Source organism: Filicampus tigris, chromosome 15, assembly GCF_054856515.1.
Source record: "Filicampus tigris isolate MCC_2025a chromosome 15, RoL_Ftig_1.0, whole genome shotgun sequence".
Lineage (NCBI taxonomy): Eukaryota > Metazoa > Chordata > Actinopteri > Syngnathiformes > Syngnathidae > Filicampus > Filicampus tigris.
Window position 1 is genome coordinate 17,884,839 of NC_141231.1, and position 20,294 is coordinate 17,905,132.

Consider the following 20,294-nt stretch of genomic DNA (forward strand, 5'->3'; position numbering starts at 1 on the left):
GGTACATGGTACATTGATAACATTAATCTCTCCCCTTAATGATTCCCAAAGTCCACATGATTATAAAGCCCCCACCAGTGCTCAACTGTCCTCCTATTAAAACACAAACTTTCAGTCCTGTGATGGGACTGCCCGGGGCAGTTGGCTGTACACTCTGGGTTTCTCAAAGGACCAGAAATGTCACAGAGAAAAAAAAAACAGCCGCCATTTCTCCCTTGGCGATTTCACTGCAGATTTTCAACATTCTGCAAGCTCCAGGAAGCATTGAAAGGAGGGGCCTCTCGCATAGAAATCCGACTGCCGAAATCTGTCGGATGGTGTGCATTTGACAAGTCTCATTTACCCAATCAGGAATCGATACCTTCCATTATCAAAAGGTGATTTAAAAAAATCAACAGGTATAGCTTAGCCATTGAGTGAGGCAATGAAATGAAACGATTAAACGCGATCATAATGTTTGTTGGAACGTAGAATGGATAAAAGTAACTTGTAGTCAAGCAATCCCATGTTTCAGTTGTTCAGGGTTCCTCAAGCGCGTCCCTCCTTCTTCTTCTCCCTCTCAGGTACATTTAAGTTAATGTACCATTTAATGAAAAGTGAGGTAGAAGATGTGCCTCATCATCATGTCCTTGACCATAGCAGATATGTGTGTCATTGAAACAACCTCATTACTTCCATCAGTAGTCAATGAAGGGAATTATGAATGAACCATCTCGACCAAAAATGTCCCCAGTGGTGCAAATATGGCACCTTTGACTGAAAAACATTTAGATAACCCAATTTAATTTTTTTTTATGAAGAATTATAGTTTCCTATGCCTGTATGACAGCTACTCTGGCACAAAAGCAGAGTAAATCACATTATTGTAATAGTGCTCCCTGCTTTTCAGGCTTGTTCGATCCTTCAGACTAAAACTGAACAAATTACCTTCGATCCCTCTGAGGTGCACGTGTGTATGCCGCTGTTCCAGAATGCCAAATCACTTCTCATAAATGCTAAAGGTGTTCAAATACTCACGGCACTAGAAAAAGAAAAATGGAGCAAGAAAAGTCGCGAGGGAGAAACAAAACTGCACAAAACACCGGGCACAACATTGAATCAAAACCACAGAATGATGTCATTTATATAATATGCCATTCGCAATCATTTGTTAGAATTTTTTGCTGTTGTATTTTTTTCACTGAGGACACAGTCGGACGACTTTTTTTTTTTCCATTCACCTTTTGTGTTTTGGCAAGGAAAGCGAACAAAGCTACCCACGTGCAAGTGGTCAAAGGCTCGAATCCAACTCGAAAGGAGATATTTGTTTGGTTGGCCTGAGCTGTACATGTAGCGCAAGCGTGCAAAATCCACAGTGAACTGATATCGTCTTAATTTTCAATATTAATATCTTGAATGTTCATATTTAGAAAACGATACAATAACGATATATCGCCCAGCCCAAATCTATTGCATGATTCATTGACTGATTCAAGTTGGCACTTTTTTTTTTTTAAACAAAACACACTCTTGCTTTGCAATTTCCATTAGAAATCAGACTCTTGCTCATTACCGAAAGTGCATTTACGCTGAACGAGGGACGGCTGACTCCCGAAGCTGCTCCTGTCACGTATATTACTAAGACGCCTCCTTTTTTTATACCTCTTGCATTATTCATCGCTGAGTGACTGGCTTCGTCACAATCTTGGTGACCTTGGTCCTCCACTCTGCAGCTGTAATGGTCTGGTGTAAAAAAAACAAAATGTTCAATCAGATTTCTATTTTTGAGTGTGATGGACCACATTTTGCTTAAAACGTGTTCCCTTTTTATACTTTACCAGCAAGTACTAAGAGGTTCTATTAATAACTATTTCTAGTTTGTAGCCAGGTAGGATTCCAAGCATGCTACGCTTTATATTAGAAATGAGACGTAAACCACTGCTGGTTGAGTAGACATTGCAACAGACAGTCTTACTGGATAATGTCTCTTTCTGTCTTTCTTTCTTTCTTAAAACGGAAGTCAGCCCAAACATATTTTTTTCAAGAATATGTTCTATACGGGCCCACTAGTTGAAACACGGCATTCTGATTGATATTGCGTTTGTGGAATATGAGTTAAGCAGCAAAATCCACCCCTTTTTAGCCATCTCAGGGGGCAGCCATTTTGTCACTTCTGTCGGCTGAAAATGACATCACAACTGCTCAGGCTTCGGAAAACAGGTCAGCCGTGAGTCGTCGTTACCTGAGCCCTGAGCAATTGTGATGTCATTTACAGTCACGCAGAAGTGACAAAATGGCCGCCCGGAGAGGGCTCAAAACGAGGGGGATTAACTCAGATTCTCCAAACGCAATATTTATCAGAATGAATTGTTTCAACTAGTGGGCCTGCGTAGAACATATTCTTGAAAAAAATGTGTTTGGGTTGACTTCCACTTTTACCTTTATATTTTTGTCCCTATCCGTCGTACGGTTTGGAAAACATCTCCGAGGGTACTCTCCACATTCTGTCGATTTGTCGGCAAACAACTGTCACTATTCCCGTGCGCCATTTAGAACAAGCCTGCTGTCAAACAAGATCACTCCTCAAAATCTAGCCAGATTCCAATGACAAAGAACTGTCTGCTTTCATTGTTGTCCTTTGTTTATTGTGCCATGATCATCATCTTAAATTCAGTGTGGGTTTCATTATGTTGCATTGCTGTAATATAACACAATTTATGTGCTGACAGGTCTTTTGCTATCCGACGTAAACAAGAACAGAAACACCAGGCACAGTTCCAAGCCACAATTTCAATTCACAGTCGAGTAGTAATGTATCACATTCCTGACCTATGCGGTTTATATCATTCCACTGTGTCCGGGTCTTGTTTTATTGGATGTTTAATATAGACCCACAAGTGTTTCTTAGCCTTTTAGTTCTTTGCTAAAGGCTAGCGTCAGGATAGTCTAGCAGCCTTGTAGTGAGATTACATCATCATGGCTTCCAAGCAGTAATGATATCCATATTTGATGGCAGAACTACATCACGTTCAGCCATTCATTTATTTTTTACCTGTCCCACGCACGCAATCAACAGTAGGTGCATAAAATATACATGCATGCTCGGTTTGATGTGGGCTATGTGTGGACATTGAATGAAAAGACCGGTGATCGCCTTTGATCCAAGTAGCCCCCAACCCCCCATGGATGACAACACTGCTTGTCAGATTCATCCACATCCTCTGGATTTAAGGTTATTGGGAGTGTCATTGTCTCTTTTTGTTTGAGCCCAGGAGGGTGTGAGGGCTTGTTGGTTTGCACACACGCACACTGAGTCTTTATGCGGCCATGTCGTTTCCTTGTATAGATGCACTTCATTGACCGAGCAACCGTGGTTGTCGCAAAAATGTTAAGCTCGCATGCTGGGTTATGGTCGCTGTCCTCTCTACGTGATGTTGTTGTGATTCGGGTCAAAGTTTCAACTAATAGTTATTGTGTACTGAAAAGGGATGAGTCATGTCGCAAATAATGCAAGCAGCTGCCATAGAAAATTGTTCAGTGCGTGAGGGCGACCCTTCATTCGGGTTATTGTGCTCAGAATGCTGCTTGATTTATTTTTTTCATGACTTAGAGAGATTCTGATTGCTTCAATATCGGAGCGCAGGTGTTCTCATTTGCCAACATATAATGGACGACAACTTTGCAAATATGTGCACCATCCTACAAGATACACTCAGGAATATATCCAAGTTACAAAGCCGCATTCTAACTTGGGGTGGGTGGATCCTTTATTTTTTCCCCTGTGGTGACAGGGTACAGATGTTCTTCTATTATTGAGTGTTGCAAACCTCTTTATTGCTCTTAAAATGGCCGTATCTTGGGAGAATGGCTTTAAAGTAGGAATTGTGTTGCCGTCGCCTTTCTTGTGCCATTGAGTAGAATTGACTAGATGGAAAAGAGCATGGTTTAGACATTAAGCTCGAAAGGTGGCAACTAAATGGATTTCTCCAGTACGAAGCTCATTTAACTCCGTATGTGCGGAGAGCCTGCTTTTCTGTTTTCAGTCATATCTAATCAAGCAATATTGTTCTACTTTCATCTGTGAAGGCATGATACATTTTTTTAAGTGTTTTCAAAACCTTAAGTTCATTCAAAGGACAGAATGAAAGCAACGTATTCACCTGAGATTCATCGGATTGCCCTGCAGCATCTTCACGTGTGAGCTTATGAATTTGAAGCAAAATATATGCATTTCTGAGGTTTTAGCCCCAGTTTGAAGCTTGACGTTATCCCGGAACCCGTTCTCATGATAATTTAATGGGCTTGTGCAAAATATTGGGGGTCTTAGACGGCGGGGATACGGTACAGTGCAATCTATGAGACCGGATTTCCTTCTAAAACTACTTGAGAAGATGAATGCTGCCAGTCTTATCCGTTTAGTTGCTCATAAACATTTCTCATGAGAAACATCACTGTGGGACGTGAAGGGTATTAGCAAACAACCAAAGTGTTCACCGCTGTGTGTTTCAAGTTTAAACAGACAGTTGTGACATTATTTGTTGTTTTGCAATAATGAGATACATTTAAATAAAGCGTTTGCCAATCTCTCAGTTTGACTACCTACCTGTCAGAATGCAATGAACACGTTTGTCATTGGCATTTGAGGCAAGGATACCATGTCTATGGAATTAACATTATGGATTCCTTCTTCGATCTGTGGAACTCTCTTGAAGTATTGATGTGGATCCACTCAGTCTTCTCTGTCTCTCCATGATTTTTTTTGGCTGCTGTGCCAAAAAAAAAAATATATATATATATTTCAACTCCTAGTTTCTGTCTAAGACGTCCTCTGCCAGTCTCCTGCATGCTGCCCCTTGGTGAGATGTGGTGCGCTGAGCTCCATAATGAGCCTCTGTCTGTTCAAGTTGACACAGAGAGCTGTTTGAGGCTGTGATGTGCCACTGGTGTAGGGCTTGGCTCTCCCTACAGACGTCTGGGTGCAGAATAGAGGCATTCCTTGCTCAAAATATAACCGACTGCTGTGGGGGATGGAAGAGGTTCTGACCTCCTTCAATGAAGTCCTGTTGCCTGGACATCACACGTGTTTTTTCCTTTATGTCTCTACCCCCAACATGGGTAGCAAAATGAAAATTCCTAAGGGTACATTAGGTTGGTATGCATGTGTCTGTCGGCAAATACATGTCCATTGCAGTTTTTTTTTTTGGGAACACAATCATATTTTATGTTTTTATAACAGTACCTAAAATACAACATTGGCCAGCTATGGTAACTAAAGTTGAGTTGAGTTATGATTGTTTTCATTTGTCTGTTGAAATGTAATTGCACGTTAACAGTTCCCAACCATAAAAGCACATAGTGTACAGATAATTGACAGGCAAGCTGTTGGAAATCTCTCTCGTATTTTTGCAAATGTGCACTCATGCTGACATACGGTCACAGAGTGGGGATTGAGAACAAACGCATGCACACAAGTGAAAAGAGCCGGAATACAATTGTATTAAACATTTGTTATAGCAATTGGCCGCTAAGTGCCTATTGTCAAAATGAACTGAGCTGAGTTGATAGCAATTTAAGTAGTATTATTCTGTATTCTATCATTGGCTACCTTTTAGAAATATTCTGTCTTTTCAATATATTTAGCTACAACAAAACTACAAAACGCCATCGTCCTCCTCAGTAACATGCTGGCAGCGTCAGAGATATTCAGCCTCATGACAGAGAATTATTCACCAGCAAAAAGGCACAGTTGTAGCCACCTAACTTCAAGCCTTGGTCCAATCAGCATGCATTATTCTTTTTTTTTTTTTTTTCTCCGTCTGTTCACTCTTTTGAGCGCAGTGGTGGCATAGCCCGGAGAGCCTCGCCGCCTACCACATCACATATACGGGCCACACGTTTGCCTTGATCTCATTCTCACTTGTTTCCATGCATGCTGTTAACAGTGTTTTTTCAAGTCAGGGACTGTGAAAACAGTTAGTGGAGAAGACTAAAGCGGGAGGTTGGCTTGAACATCACACACACTTTCACCATTGGCACACGCATCTGGCCATGGCGAAATGCTAACATACAAACAAACCGGCCTTCTATAATATGTCATGACACTCCCTTGCCTTCTTTCATAAAAATGTTGTCAGGGTTCAAACTTAATTCGTAATTCATTAGAAATTGAGCAGAAAAAGTTCTTTTTTTTTGGCTACTTGAACTACACACACGCACACACACACAACAGGAGACCGCAGTGTACGGGGGGACCTTCGGGCTCTGGCTCTTTTCTGGCTCTCTGTTTTGTGCCCCCACTCTTCTCTCCCGCGTCCAACAGTCAATAGCGCCCGTGCGTAAGCTTGGGCTAATAATAAAAACTAATCAGAAACGGTATGCAAGGTGGACCGAACTGAACATGCCATACCGAAACGTATTAATATATATTAATATATATATATATATATATATATATATATATATATATATATATATATATATATATATATATATATATATATATATATATATATATATATATATATATATATATATATATATCTCCCCCTCTGATAGAATAATAATAAGACATACATTCTTTTGAAACCAGACTGTGGGCTGTCAAATTTCTGGTGATACGATCATCATCAGGAATAACGCCTCCTCCCACCTTTTTAACATACACTCCTACACGTTCAGCTTCCCTCTGTTCACATGGAGACGTGTGAGCCTCGTCTACGCCCAAAGCTTTCCACTTAACGGGTAATTCCCTCCTCGTCAAAATAAGCGTCCTCCCTCCACATACATGTATTATTCCTTTGTAGTCGACTATTTTTCCTTTTTTTTTAATGCACCGCCAGATGCTTTCAGTTTTGCTTTAATAGAAGACAGCATCCCTTTTGTTTTTGTTCTGGCGTTCCCAGCAGTGGTAGTTTTGCCTGTTGTTATTTTTACCGCGCGATAGCAAAGCTACAGCGGCATGGATTTATTCGGGTTTATTTGGGATTTCATTTCTACGACTCGATTGAGATTATATGCTTAAGAATATCAGATTTTTCTACTCGTATTTACAGCGGTTGGCCCGCCGATTCTTTTATTGATGCATTACACCCGTGTAAAGCTCATTCTGTCAGTTCAATAGCACATCCACCCCTCAAGCACATGCTTCCTAACACACACACACACACATACACGCACGCACACACACATTCAGAGACACACCACATGCTTGAACTTCACCCCCATGTTGCGTATCCCCCACCCCCCTGTTGTGTGATACAGTAGTCAGAGTTCCTTGCTTTCAATGCCTCGATTCCATTTTGGAAGTGAAAGGTTACCGTCGGGTCACGGATGTTACTCAAATGTTGTCAATATCTTTTACACGTAATGCCGGCACTAGTTTTCGTTTCCGTTTGCAATTCTAGCATCCAACACCATTTGTTAGCAACTTTAGAAATCACTCAAATGAAAATGGATATTTTGCAGAACATTTGTGAAGGGCCAGTAGCTTGGTGTAGAATTGCCTCGAGCATAGACACGGAATGTGTCTTGCATGTCACGCTACCTCCTTGATCCAAGAGATGAAGTTGAAGTTCGTGTTTCTCGCTCTCCCTCCTACCCCAGGCGTCTTCACACTTCGTCTCTGTCAGCGATGTGTTAGCTGGGGAGAAATGTCACTCCTCCCCTCATCCACCTTAGCATTTGGATTGATTTTAGTCTTTAAACTGGGGTTATGTTTTGAGTAACACTGTCAATGCATTCTTTAATTGTTTGTGGTTTATTCCTGTGAAATAAAGTAGGTTTATTTGATTCTTATTATATTGCTTCTCAATGTTTTGTTTTTTTCTTCAGTACAGAATATAGTTTATCCAAGTCTTTCGAAATCTCTCACCGCTGTGATTTGGAATGTGAATTCAGTGCAATATAAAAAACAGCCAGATGACGGACAATATAATCCATTGTGGTCATCTACGGCCATGTGACATTTAGAATGCACAAAACCTTGAAATAATGCCCAACGTTATGTTTTTAACAGATCTCACACTACCATGCTCAAATCGCGTCATGCATGCAGAATTTTGAACAAAATTGGTGGTCTCGTGCCTAATATGCTCATGTGGTTGACACCCAGAGTATACTTGCGGACGCTTTGTGTCGATCCATCCCATACGGGCAGAGAGTGAATAATTGATATCAAACTGGCCTATATACAGCTCCATGGCCAGCATTTTGAGCACCGTGGTTGTGTGTAGGGTATGCAGCGTATTATGGCACATTTTCTCACCACGGTAATTCATACAATGCAGATGTGATGAATATTTTAAAAGCACAGTGAGAAGGATCTTTGCAGAAAAGCAGGATCTGTGCCAAGCGCCGTCCTCATATTGTGTCTCACACAGAAGATTATGTATAAATTTAGATCTCAACTTCATGCATGTTTGGCATGGGTTAACTTTTTTGTAAATTTTTTATATTGATATTGACTCAACCTGTACCTCGTATATTGTATGTGAATGACTGGCGACACCACTTTTCACCCAAAGTCAGCCGGCATCGGCTCCCGTTACCCGTGGCCCGAATGAGGACGAGCAGTGCAGAAAACGAATCTACGGTTTGATTGATCTTTGCAATATTTTGTAACTCTGCACCTCCCATTTTATGTGTTAACTCACCGTCTTGATTATGTTTTCCCAGTGATAAATTTTCAATATAAATATGTATATGTGATCTTAAGAGTTATGAGAATCTCTTGTTTATCTGTCAAGAACTTGAAGATTTCTTCGGAAGTTATTGCGGATTTTAATACTAACTTCGGGAGATGCCATATGATGTTCATTTCAATAAGATTGTATTTGTGCGGATTCCACATTGTTTAGTGGCCATGAGTAGTGGTCTCACTCACTCATATGTGATGAGTTCATCACTAGAATACAAAGTGAGACTGTCAAAGCATCTTCATAATGTGGAACCCTTGATTTACTTATTCCGTCCCAAACACGTGCAAACTGCAGACAGTTGCACTTGCTTTAATCAAATATTCAGGTGCAGTATTGAACAGAATCCCTCCCAGTGATGGAGATGGCCTCACTTTGCCTTCCATCCATCAGGAACATTAGGTGTCCCAGAGACTGGGTTCTAATAGCAGCAGAGTAAAGAGGCCAGAGCCTCTAATGGATCCTTTTTGTTCAGTTAAAAAAAAAAAAAAAAGCTACCGAAGGCATGCTCAACTATCTAAACCGGAAGGCTTTCACTTTTCCCTTCTTTTGAACAGCAAGTGTTTTGTGTTCCATATACTGTAATGTATTAAAAATAATACTAATAATGATAATGAATTTTAGCAATGTTGACTTAAGGGATTTGATTCTTCTATATCTCTGAACTGCAGCGAGTCAGATTAGAACGCACTGGTGGGTGCATCCACCAGAAATAATGCTCCTCCATAGACTGCAGAGCAGGACGTATAATCAGCGGAGGGAAAGCCATCCACTTGTCTATGAAAATGGACACGGATAAGCGTTACACTCTGGAGAGACTCTAACTCGTAGAAATTGGGGCAGAACTGGATCATTCCGCAGGAATATGAATAGACGGCAGTCGCAACTAGCGACGTTGATTCAACTGTTCGTTACCAAGATGATTTCATGGTTAACGTTCAGTCCGTACATTGTTCAAGTCATTATTTCTTGAGAGCAACTTGGTTACTCCCCGAAGAGCATGCCATTAGTGGTGCTAAATGTGCAATACTGAGAAGGAATTGATCTCCATTAAAAGCGCCCTATCTTTATTAGCGCCGGTGGTTTTACGAAGCGGCAAGAAGTATGGACAAATAGTTTAATTACTAACATAAAAGAACCAGCATTGAAATTTACACTAGACTTTTCATGTTACTTGGCATTTTAGTGTGTATTCAATAGTTGCGACTCTATTATGTTTGAGTACACTAAGCAGATAAAGGCGAATCTCTTTTAATGGATGATTAAATTGTATTGTAATGTATTAACCATCGAGCAAGTTAGTAAAAGCGTGATGATAATTTTCTCCAAGAACAAAATGCTTTAATAACCTGACTTAAAGTTCAATTAACTTGTGTGTCATGTCTACTTTCGTCACACAAATTAGGCATAATCTCCCGACAAGGTGAGAAATTGGCATCTTGTAAACATTATGAAATCCTGTATGATAATAAATTCAAATATTCTAGTGATTTGGGGGTTTATATTCTCCCATCCCCTTATCTTCTCCAGCAGAGGAGTGTGGCCAGACCACCTCCCCCAAAAGGGCAAATGGATTACGTCTTTTGGTTAATCCCGTTTATTCTGTCACTTGGACAGCCGTGTATTGGGCAGTCAACTGCGCAAAAAACAGCTGTCTAAGGTGCCGTGACCTGATAAGGATGTACTGTATAAGTATTAGCTTCATCAACACAGTACTCCCACATTAGAGGAAATCCAGTTTGCTTCCACAATCCCCAGTTTGCCCTTTATCCGTATAACCTCCTTAAAACCCTGTCTGGCCATACCCCCCAACAGCTTTTTCGTCGGGATCAACTCTAATGTACACCCTACAGTGGGCAAAGATGAAATCCCATTTAAAAAAAGAGCTTTGAATACAAAGGACTGTTTCCAAAGCAAGTTAACAGCAATATAGAGATCAAAAATGGTTAAATCGAATTGCCTTTTTTATTGCATCGTTTCCAAAACTTTGAGTGTGGAGCCATTAAAGGTCCTGGTTAAGGCTTTTGGAACACAAACTGTTAGAGAAACATGCTGTAAGATAATGATCATCAAGCACACATAAAGCTTTTTTGTTGACATTTTTCTAATTACGTTTACGGCCCGGAAACTCGATTAGAACCCAAAATCCTCAAATTTGGGAAATCTTGGTTCATGAGAAATTAAATAACAGGTTACGCAATGTGAGGCCCCTTTTACTTTTAACCACAAGACTTTTTTACTCTACATTTAGTGTATTTGCGCTGTCCTGTTGCTGAGAAGTATTAGAATTATTTTGGTAATAATTGAAATCACGATTATTTATTTTAGGTACAAATCAAGAAAATATCTTAATGTAAAAACTATAAAGACAAATACATTTAAGTAAGTTCCTTTTGGACCAAAGAAAATGGATGAAATTAGTTATTATACATTTTTTTTAAAAGGTGCAAATGTATAAATTCAAGTATGATTTTCTTGTGTAAATTTTAATAATCATGTTTTACGATTATGCCAATTTTGTAATCGTGGAGTGTAATAATCGTAATTATAATTGAATTTTGATGAAATTGCACAGCTCTACTGTAGGACACTGTTTCTTTTTGTTTGTTTTTTTAAACTCGTGTCCCCTTATGTACAGCCTCCACGCCGATTGGCTGCCACCGCCGCCGCCGACGGTCGGATTGGGCCAGCCTGAAAGAATGACGGAACGATGACTGGCGGACTGATGTGTCCACCGCTGCTTATTGCTTTGGGTTTAAGCTACTACAACAGTTGGCTGATTTATTATTATGACACTATGTTTCATAATTGATGATTATCGCTGTGAGTTGAGTTAAATCACCAAGTGCTATAATTGCACACATTTTGCTTGTCATGACAGCAGTTTTCTTTGTGCTCTCCCTCCAACTGGCAAGCAAAGGCTGTATAAAGAGCTAATGGATTGGCTGAAAGCAGCCAGCTGTCTGCTGTTGAACCGTGATCTGCACATGTGGTTTATGGCAACCTCTGCAGTGGCACCACAAAGCAGAAGATTTTAGATTACACACATATGAGGCTAAATTGTTGCTACGCTTCCGTTTTGTGGTTCAAAAGCGTGATTCATAAAAACAATCAAACTGGTTACATTAAAATATGCTAGCCCTTAACTTCAGATGTTGTTGCACAGCCTTTTGAGGTAATCAAATTCAAAATTTGGAACTCAAGGTGCCTCATCAGCAAACTGCTGCAGCTGTCTCGGGTATTAAGAGTGCCTTCCATAAATTCAAGTTTTGTTTGAACATTGAACATATAGGCTGATATGAAGTTTAAAAAGCAGCAGTGGAGAGCGGCAATTCACCTCGCAGTTAATGAACAAGCTCACGCTGCCCACATCCAGGCTATTTTCAAATAAAAAGATTCCGGTAGGAAATAGATTTGCAGGTTTTTTTTCTTTTTCTTTCTGTCACAGTTTTTTCAAGGTAACCCTGTGAACGGCGACTTCGCAGCTTGATATCACTCCCTCATACGGGTTTGTCAGCTGCCACTGTTATTGAATCACCTTCGCGATCAAACTCTTTTGAACATCAAGCGAGCCAAACACGATCCTTTCACAAGTTGATCACAACACCCGAGCCGCTCATTAACCTTGATTCAAACTCTTAACCACACCTTTGGGAATCTTATTTTCGACAACCATGTGGCAGAGCCGCCGGTGTAATACAGTAAGAAAAGATCAGTGCAATCATTTGTTGAACAAACAAAACAAACCAACCCGCTAATTATGCCTCCTGAGTTTGTTGGGTAATGCAGCAACACTCACTATAATAATGAATATTATACAGTTATCTGGAGTAGCTGTCCAAATTGGCAACATTCTAATCTTTTCTTGGCTATTTCTGAAACTGTGTCTGTATATAAGTGACCCACTCAGAGTTCCTCGGCCCATGACTTAGCAGAAGGTCTAGTCGAAACGGTTGCAGCTGCCAGACTGCGCACGAGCACGAGCATGTCAAAGCCGAAATATGAGCATTTAGCGGGGATTAGCTTTGGCTAACAGGTTTGTCACTATTGTCTTCTGATAACTGGCACATGCTCACATGTTTGTCAAAGTTCTCGACTTGTGAAGAAGGGTGTATTTGTGTTTGGTGTCGTGCGTGTGCGCCGCATGCGCCTCTTGCACTGATTCTCTAAGTGCAATTCGGTGGCTTGGCGATAAAGTGCTGTCCTCACAAGTTTCTTCAGACTGCTCGAGAAATAGTAGCTGCTTGTCAAATCTCAGTGCCCTAGCTACATCTCTCGTCGTCATGGGAACAGAAGGTGTACCTGCTGTTTGGGGGCTGAGATGAACTGTGTCTTATTTGCATGAGACAGTTTCACCCCTTCAAAAGAAGATCATTTGAGCGAGATAAGAAAAATAGAGTGTAAAGCGATCCTTAGAATCCATTTTTGAAACAAAGCCATTATTTGTCTCCTTTAAAGCTGATTTGAATCCATCTTAAAACTAGTTCGCTCAGACATAAATACATTTTAATATGGTTATGCTAATTGTTGATACAATTGAAGTATTTCCCCTCATGTCCACCTGTTTGACACCTGGATGAACTTCCTTCAAGACTGGTGCGCGCGTCTTTGCTAATATTGCATGCCCTGCAGGATCGACAGTAATGCACCATTGATTTGTGAACGTGTCCGCACCACCTGCACAAATGCGTGCTCTATGCACAGCCCGGTGACCTTTGTGTGCGCCGATACTGTCATGGCTGAATGCCATGTATTATACAAGCGCTCACAGGTGAGCGGGTTTGTGTGTGGCGATGCGGCGTGAAATGAGGCAGGTCACGAACACGGCTGCTGCACATTGGCAGATGTCGTCTTGGCCGATACGATCTACGGAGTACTGTTTACACAAATTAGCCGCTGCCCCCCCCCCCCTCTGCTTTCAAGATCAAATCAATGTTCAAGGTCCTAAAGCTTAACAGGCCTCAGATTGAGCCGCAGCACTTAATCACATCCATAATTCATCTTTCTGGTTGTAGCAAGTGTGCCCAAAGTCATCTAGTTTATGTGAACAAACTATCTGTGATGTAAGTTCTGTCTGTAGATTTGAAGTGTGGTTTGAGTGCCCTCTGTAGGCTAACAGTCGTTTCATGTGGCATCAATGTGAAATTGGCCCTGAGGTCAACAACACTCATTTTGGCTCACGGGCCAGACCCGGGGCTTTTCTTGTACAGTGAAATCGGCTGTAATCAAGCGGATACAAGGTCTGCTTTAAGGGGGATTTACTTCAATGTGGCAAGTGGCAATGTGAGCGCAATCAGGATTTATGCAGGCCCAAGCTCCTGATGGCAGTGAGCAACTTTAATATGAGCCGACGATTGGAGACTAATCAACCGGAAATGTGTGATGAAGCACCTCCCAGTGGAGTTTTCTCTCGCTTTCAGTCCCATGTTTTTTCTTGAAAGACCTCATAATGTGAATTCAGCGATGCGTTTGTCATATATTATCGCGGATAACGTGCACCGTGTACTCAGTACTGAAACGTGGAGCATCTTCGCCCGATGTCACAATTCACAGAACAGCTTGGTGTCGTAATTTAGATTCCCAAGCGCGGAGGTGACTGTAGGTGACTCCCGCCCATCCATCAGCCGAGAGGGGGCTGTTAGCTCGCGAGCTAGCTGGTGGCTGGTACGTCTTTTCGCGTCGATTTTTCACGCCTTCAACTTGTAAATTGTGTGCAGGCGTGCGGAAGTTGTGAGATGAAGTAGCGTCCATTTTTCAGCGGGGCATGTTTTCACGCAGTCGGTGGACACACCCACATCATTTGAGACATTTTCTATACTCGCCAATTTTTTTTTTTCAATCGTTCACCTTTGGCGGCGTTTTGCTGTGTCAACATTTATTTCCACTTAACAGGCACTGCTGACAGACAGCTGACAGAGAGCTGTCATAAAGTTTACACCATATTTGTGCAATGTGAACCGCTATATATGTTATATGTTAATAGAAAGTCATCTTAATACTGAAAGGGGAAGTCAACCCAAACATATTTTTTTCGGGAATATGCTCTATGCAGGCCCACTAGTTGAAACAAGGCAATACGATTAATTTGAAATAGGAGTTAAGCAGCAAAATCCACCCATTTTGAGCCATCTCAGGGCCAATCATGGCTCAGCTTCAGAAAACAGGTGAGCTGTGAGCAGATGAAAGTAAGTTCCTCAGTCCAGTGTCAAAATAGACAAGAGAAGGTTTGAGAGGTCAAAACTCCCGGAGGAAGTGGGACAGTGAGACACAACCGCACGGGCTCAACCATCGCTCCTCTGTCTGTCGATTATTTATGTTGGGCATGCAGGGTTCCCGCTCAGCCATCTGTTCTCAGCTCTATTTTCCTCTCTTGCCGTATTCTACCCTCTACTTTGGCAGCCTAGCATAAGCAGACCAATGCTGTTCTATCTAAGTGTGAAGACTTCATAAATATATCACACTATCGAGGCGTGAGCTATTGGAAGAGAAACCCAATGTGGGAAATGGAAAACCAGCTCCAAGACATGCATCGATTTGTGCTGCAAGTGCCATGACTGTCTCTCTCCAAAAAAAAAACAACATTGGTGGCTATGACGAACTGCCGATAGCTCTTCCGGTCATATTTTCGTATTGAAATCCGATTAAATGAGATGTCTTTGCCCTCTAACTTTATTTGAGTCAGCCTGACAAGAATGCATATTTGCGTAGGCATGGTGACTAGGGCAGACGTCTCCCTGACTTTTTTTCTGGTTGGTTGCACAACACCAAGAGCTTGATTGCCTCTCCCTGGGACAGAGAACACATGTGGTCAGTCTGGCGGCATGGAAGCGCGGCGTGTGTTTGCAAACACTTGGCCTCAACGTATAGTTAATACATACAGCAGTTTCCCCTGCCACCATATTTCCCAAAAGCAACTCGATTGCAAATGCTCCATGCTACCCTAATGTAAAAACCAGGGAGACTATACATGTGACTTTCATTATGCACAGGGTCAAATGCGGGTGAGGGGAAATGCAACGGGGTGACGTGGTGGTGGATAAGGTGAAGTATTAGTTTGGGCTTTGGGAACCCAAGAAATCCCTCTGTTGTGTGTCTTTTTCTATATTCCTAGAGGGGTAAGAGAAGCTTTGGTCTCTGGCTAGCCGCAGCGTTAAGACCCCCTGGGGAGAATGAGATGAGAGGGAAATTAATAACGTGTAAAGACTCCCGGGCTTCGACTGAACCAAAGGATCAGAAAAGGGGTGTGGAGAGTATATTGGAGGTAGGAAGGATCACAGAAACTGAGGCGGACGGAAAATCACCAAACAGAAATGCGACAGCAAAATGTTGATTGAATCAATGAACTGGCGAAGGCATGCTTTGTTGCGTGTAACGGAGAGCATTGCTTTTACTCACGGTATTCCAATTTAACGCCACCTCAGCAGAATTTCCAAGGGATTTGAAATATTGCATCGTATACTGCAAGTGGAAAAAAGCAGCAAAAGGCCTCAGTCTGTGGGAAATTGTCAGGTGAGATTGCGCGCGGTTCAAAGTGTCCCTTCTTTGGGACCAAAAAAAGATCATCATTGAATTACTTGTCACAACGTGAGAACACGTCGCACAGCTTGCCAATTAGCATTTCTGGTGATGTCGCAAGGCTTCAGAACAAACCCCCGACACGTCCCTGACGTGCCTTTCTCATCAAACACGGATGAAAAATTGACACAGTTACTCGCTTAACATCAAGCACGCCGGCGGATTTCATTTGAATAGACGTTTCCCTGCGATAGGTGTAAGTCGCCCTAGCATGCTCAATGTTGGCACGCTCAAGTCTTGTCACCGCGGGCCAAGCAGGCTTTGGCCCTGATTTGACCTCTCTGGAGCTACGCCAGCAGATTCACGGCACAGCTGTGGTTAGTCTGATCGGATCGTCTGCCTGTCTGTCTAATTTAAATTCTTGCTGTTTGTGGAATGACTCTCGGTCCTTTTAGGGTGTGAAAGTGCCTCGTCTTGTCTCGCTTCAACAGAGAAAGTTGTAAAACAAATATTGGACGAGGGATAGGCCAATTATCGCCTCCGATAATAAATGAATGAAAAACTTCTAGGAACAATTATTTACATTTTTGGTTAAGTATAAAAGAGATACTACCGACCCTGAGAACACAATGCTCTTTTTGGTTTTGTTTGAAATCAACCAAAGATAAGTGAAATTTGAACATTTCTGTCATTTTGACATTTTGGCTGACTTAATTTACTGTAGAAAACTGTACGGAAGCTGTATCAGCATCATGCAAATTTGAATTTAAAAAAAAGTTCAATCAACATGCTGAAAGGCATTATAGCAAGGTATAAGAGTTGTTGTTTTTTTTTTTTTTTAGATTTTGAGGCCAATGGTTTTCCTTTTTGCTCAAAATGAATATCGGCTCGGTTATTAACCCCTTGACTACTAAAAATCGGTATCGGCCCTGAAAAAATAATATCGCTCATATCTCTATATTGTACCAGTCATGATGGGGAATTGGTAATTAGGTAGTTTTATCAGTTGTGATTTCAATTTTTTTTAAAAAGTGAAAGTACCCCTCATTTTTGTCATTGCTTCATTGTCCTGAACAACAAAATTCAATTCCCATGAATAATAGTATTGTTTATAGTGGTGGACTAGCCCCACATTGGCCACCATCAAGAATAAACATGACAACTGCACGGGACTAGCCGCGCTGAAATAATCACTTAATATGATGGCAGGTAGAGCATGTGATGAATACATGCTCAATGTTAATCAGCTTGTATAAGGGCACTCAAGACAATTAGCACTGAAGTGGCGGTCTTTATCTTTTCACTTTGAATGTTCAAAATGCTCTCCGCTTTGAGATGAATGCATTTGTGTGCTTAGTGACAAGAGGCGTTCTATGACGCACCTGCCCAGCAAGAGTGGTTGAGATAACAATTGTCTCCACTCGGTTGAGGAGGCATCTGGCATTGCCACGGTGTTGTAAGCCGAAACACACCCGCGAGTGGTTAATGAGGCGTCAGAGGCAGCGTTTCTGATCTGGAGGCTTGGCGTGTACGTGTGTGTGCGGGTTGGTGTGTGTGTGCGCGCGCGTGTGTGCTGTCTGCACGACGGCGATTCCCTCGTCGTCCTAAACTTGGCGTCTGTAGACCGTGCAAGCACGCCATCTGTAGTCCTCAACCATAAAGCAGCTCTTGCATGAAATTTTAAGGCAGCATTCAATCATCTGAAATGAACATTTTAACCATGTACTCAATTACTTAGAGCAATTGGGCACAAACTAACCAAGAATACACTAATAAACAAAAAAAAAGAGAAAAATAGAAAGTGAGACAAATCTGCAAGATTCCCTTCCGGTACGCTTGCAGTCTGTTTGCGTGCTGTGTCATTTCCACCGTGAACAAGGCAAACTTTTGAAAGGTATGCGTACAGTAGTTCATCATCAGGATTATATCATAAAACCTTGAGTAAAGTGAGTTACAGCCTCAATAAATGTGGCAATCAACAAAAAGTATAAAAGTCTCAAATCTATTGAACCTACAAATCAACGGCTCTGGATTGCACGCAACCGAATTTGCTCATCTAGCAGTCAAATGAATTAATCGTGATTTATCGTTTGCGGCGATTTAGAAGTGCCGTGCCGAGAGAAAGGACTCTCAATACGATGCAAACTATCTTTCCATCGTGTGCGGCTGATCACGCTGCAATTCCTCAAAAGTGATGCATTCACTCACAGACTCGACAAAGTTTGTCTCGTTCCCAATCAGGGAGTTATTCGTTTTCTCTGTCCAAACACTCGCCGGTTTGGAGATTTTGGGCTTTTTACCCGCAATATCATCAAAGGCGAGAGAGTACATCGAGTGTCATCCGTTAAGATTATGACTGATAGTTGGCTGTAAAAAGTATTTGATATTGATTTTGATGAAGGTTTCTGGTCATTTCTCTTTACTTTGGAATCTGCACATTTTTTTGTCAGTGTTTCAGGGATTATTTTTCAATTCAAAAGCTCTTGTCTTTGGAGCTTATTCTTATCCACACTGGCACGAGTCAACCTTTCCCCACAGCTTTTCCGGGAGCTCGAGCATGTTGAGTTTAATTTGTTTTGATCCTTACGACATTTTTCAATTTCTGCAAGTGTTTCATTTTTTTTCCCCACATCATACATTAGCAAGATTTATATCGACTACACTTTGAATAAATGATTGTCTTGTTTCAAGTGCAGTTTATGTGATTTATCGTCTCTTTGTTTCAGGTCATCTCCACTCTGTCGAGGATCTCCCACCACAGTATTGCACAAATCAAAGGCATCAGGTAGGGCTGCTCAATTATGGAAAAAAAAAAATATTAATCATGATTATTTTGGTAATAATTGAGATCACGATTATTCCAATGATCATTTGTTTTTTCGAACAAAAGAAATATACAACACAAAATGATAAAATTAGTTATAAAATATAAAAAGGTGCACATAAATTCAAGTACGATTTCTTAATAATCGTTTTTTACGATTTTTGTAATCGTGGAGTGTAATAATCGTAATTGTAATTGAATTTCGATTAATTGCACAGTCCTAGCATCAGGTAAATCTCATTTGTAACTCATCATTTATTTGAGTTAAGTAAGGAGGAGTCTCTCCAGTATCTGCCGGGGAAACAATTTCAATGCAAAAGGACGTGGGAATTGATCACTGCGGCTGCTCTATTGAAATGAATTTGACACTTAAGGGCTATTAGTGACCCTCATCTTGTTTGCTGTCAAATATTCTTTCTTAATTTTCACCACTTTCATTGAAACAGTGCTACAGCGTTCACAACCCCTGATATCTGTTTTTTACACCTCCGAATTCAGATGACTCCAATGTATGTCGGCACCATTATTCTCATATAATAAAGAAACAGAAAATCATTCATCCTTCTTTATCAGCCCTAAAATGGGCTTCTGATTCCTCTTCATTTTCTCAAACGGCTTGGAGCTCGGAGCTCCAGCGCCACATAAAAACCCATTTTATCTGTCTGAGTAATGAGTTGATGGCGCGCGCCCATTAGGAGCCACTCCAGGAAATGAAGGGAGAAGCGAGTGACACAGAAAGCGAGCTCAGGTCTCCTGCTATTAATAAACACAACTCGAGCTGCTGACTTCCGGCTGTTCGCACTGCCTGTTTGTGTCAGCTGATAAAATTGATGATGTTTGACCGCACTGAAACCTCGCTTACCTTCAAATTCCAAACCTGAGCTACATTACATTTCAGCAATTCGCATATCACTTCATTTCTAAAACATTTTTAACAGTGAAAATTCTCTCGATGCTCATCAGGTGTTAATATCACAGGGATTACGAGTCTGAGTAGAGTCTAAGGCACCTTAGTAATTAACTTTGAAGCAAAAATAAAAGTTTGCTTTAACCCAGACCTGGGCCGGAAACGGCCCATGGGCACCATCGGGCCCGCTCACAGTCTCTGACCAGCCCCTACAAAGTCATTAGAAAGTCAAAATATAATAAAAACGAGGCTGTTGCTTTTATTTTGAAGGTGGAGCGCATATTTTGATCTGATTTCATTTTGAGGAAAAACTGTGCACACTGGCGAGAGAGAGAGAGAGAGAGAGAGAGAGAGAGAGAGAGAGAGAGAGAGAGAG

At 41.3% G+C, this 20,294-nt stretch overlaps 1 protein-coding gene across 8 annotated transcripts in view; it reads left to right on the forward strand.

Annotated features, from left to right (window-relative positions):
- Positions 1-20,294, forward strand: part of vav2 (vav guanine nucleotide exchange factor 2) — a 124,668-nt gene that overhangs the window by 69,788 nt on the left and 34,586 nt on the right. For all 8 annotated transcript variants that reach the window (XM_086053319.1, XM_086053322.1, XM_086053320.1 and 5 more), the window contains exon 3: positions 18,914-18,972. In XM_086053319.1, the coding sequence (XP_085909445.1) occupies positions 18,914-18,972 (59 nt within the window). The remainder of the gene's footprint in view (positions 1-18,913; positions 18,973-20,294) is intronic.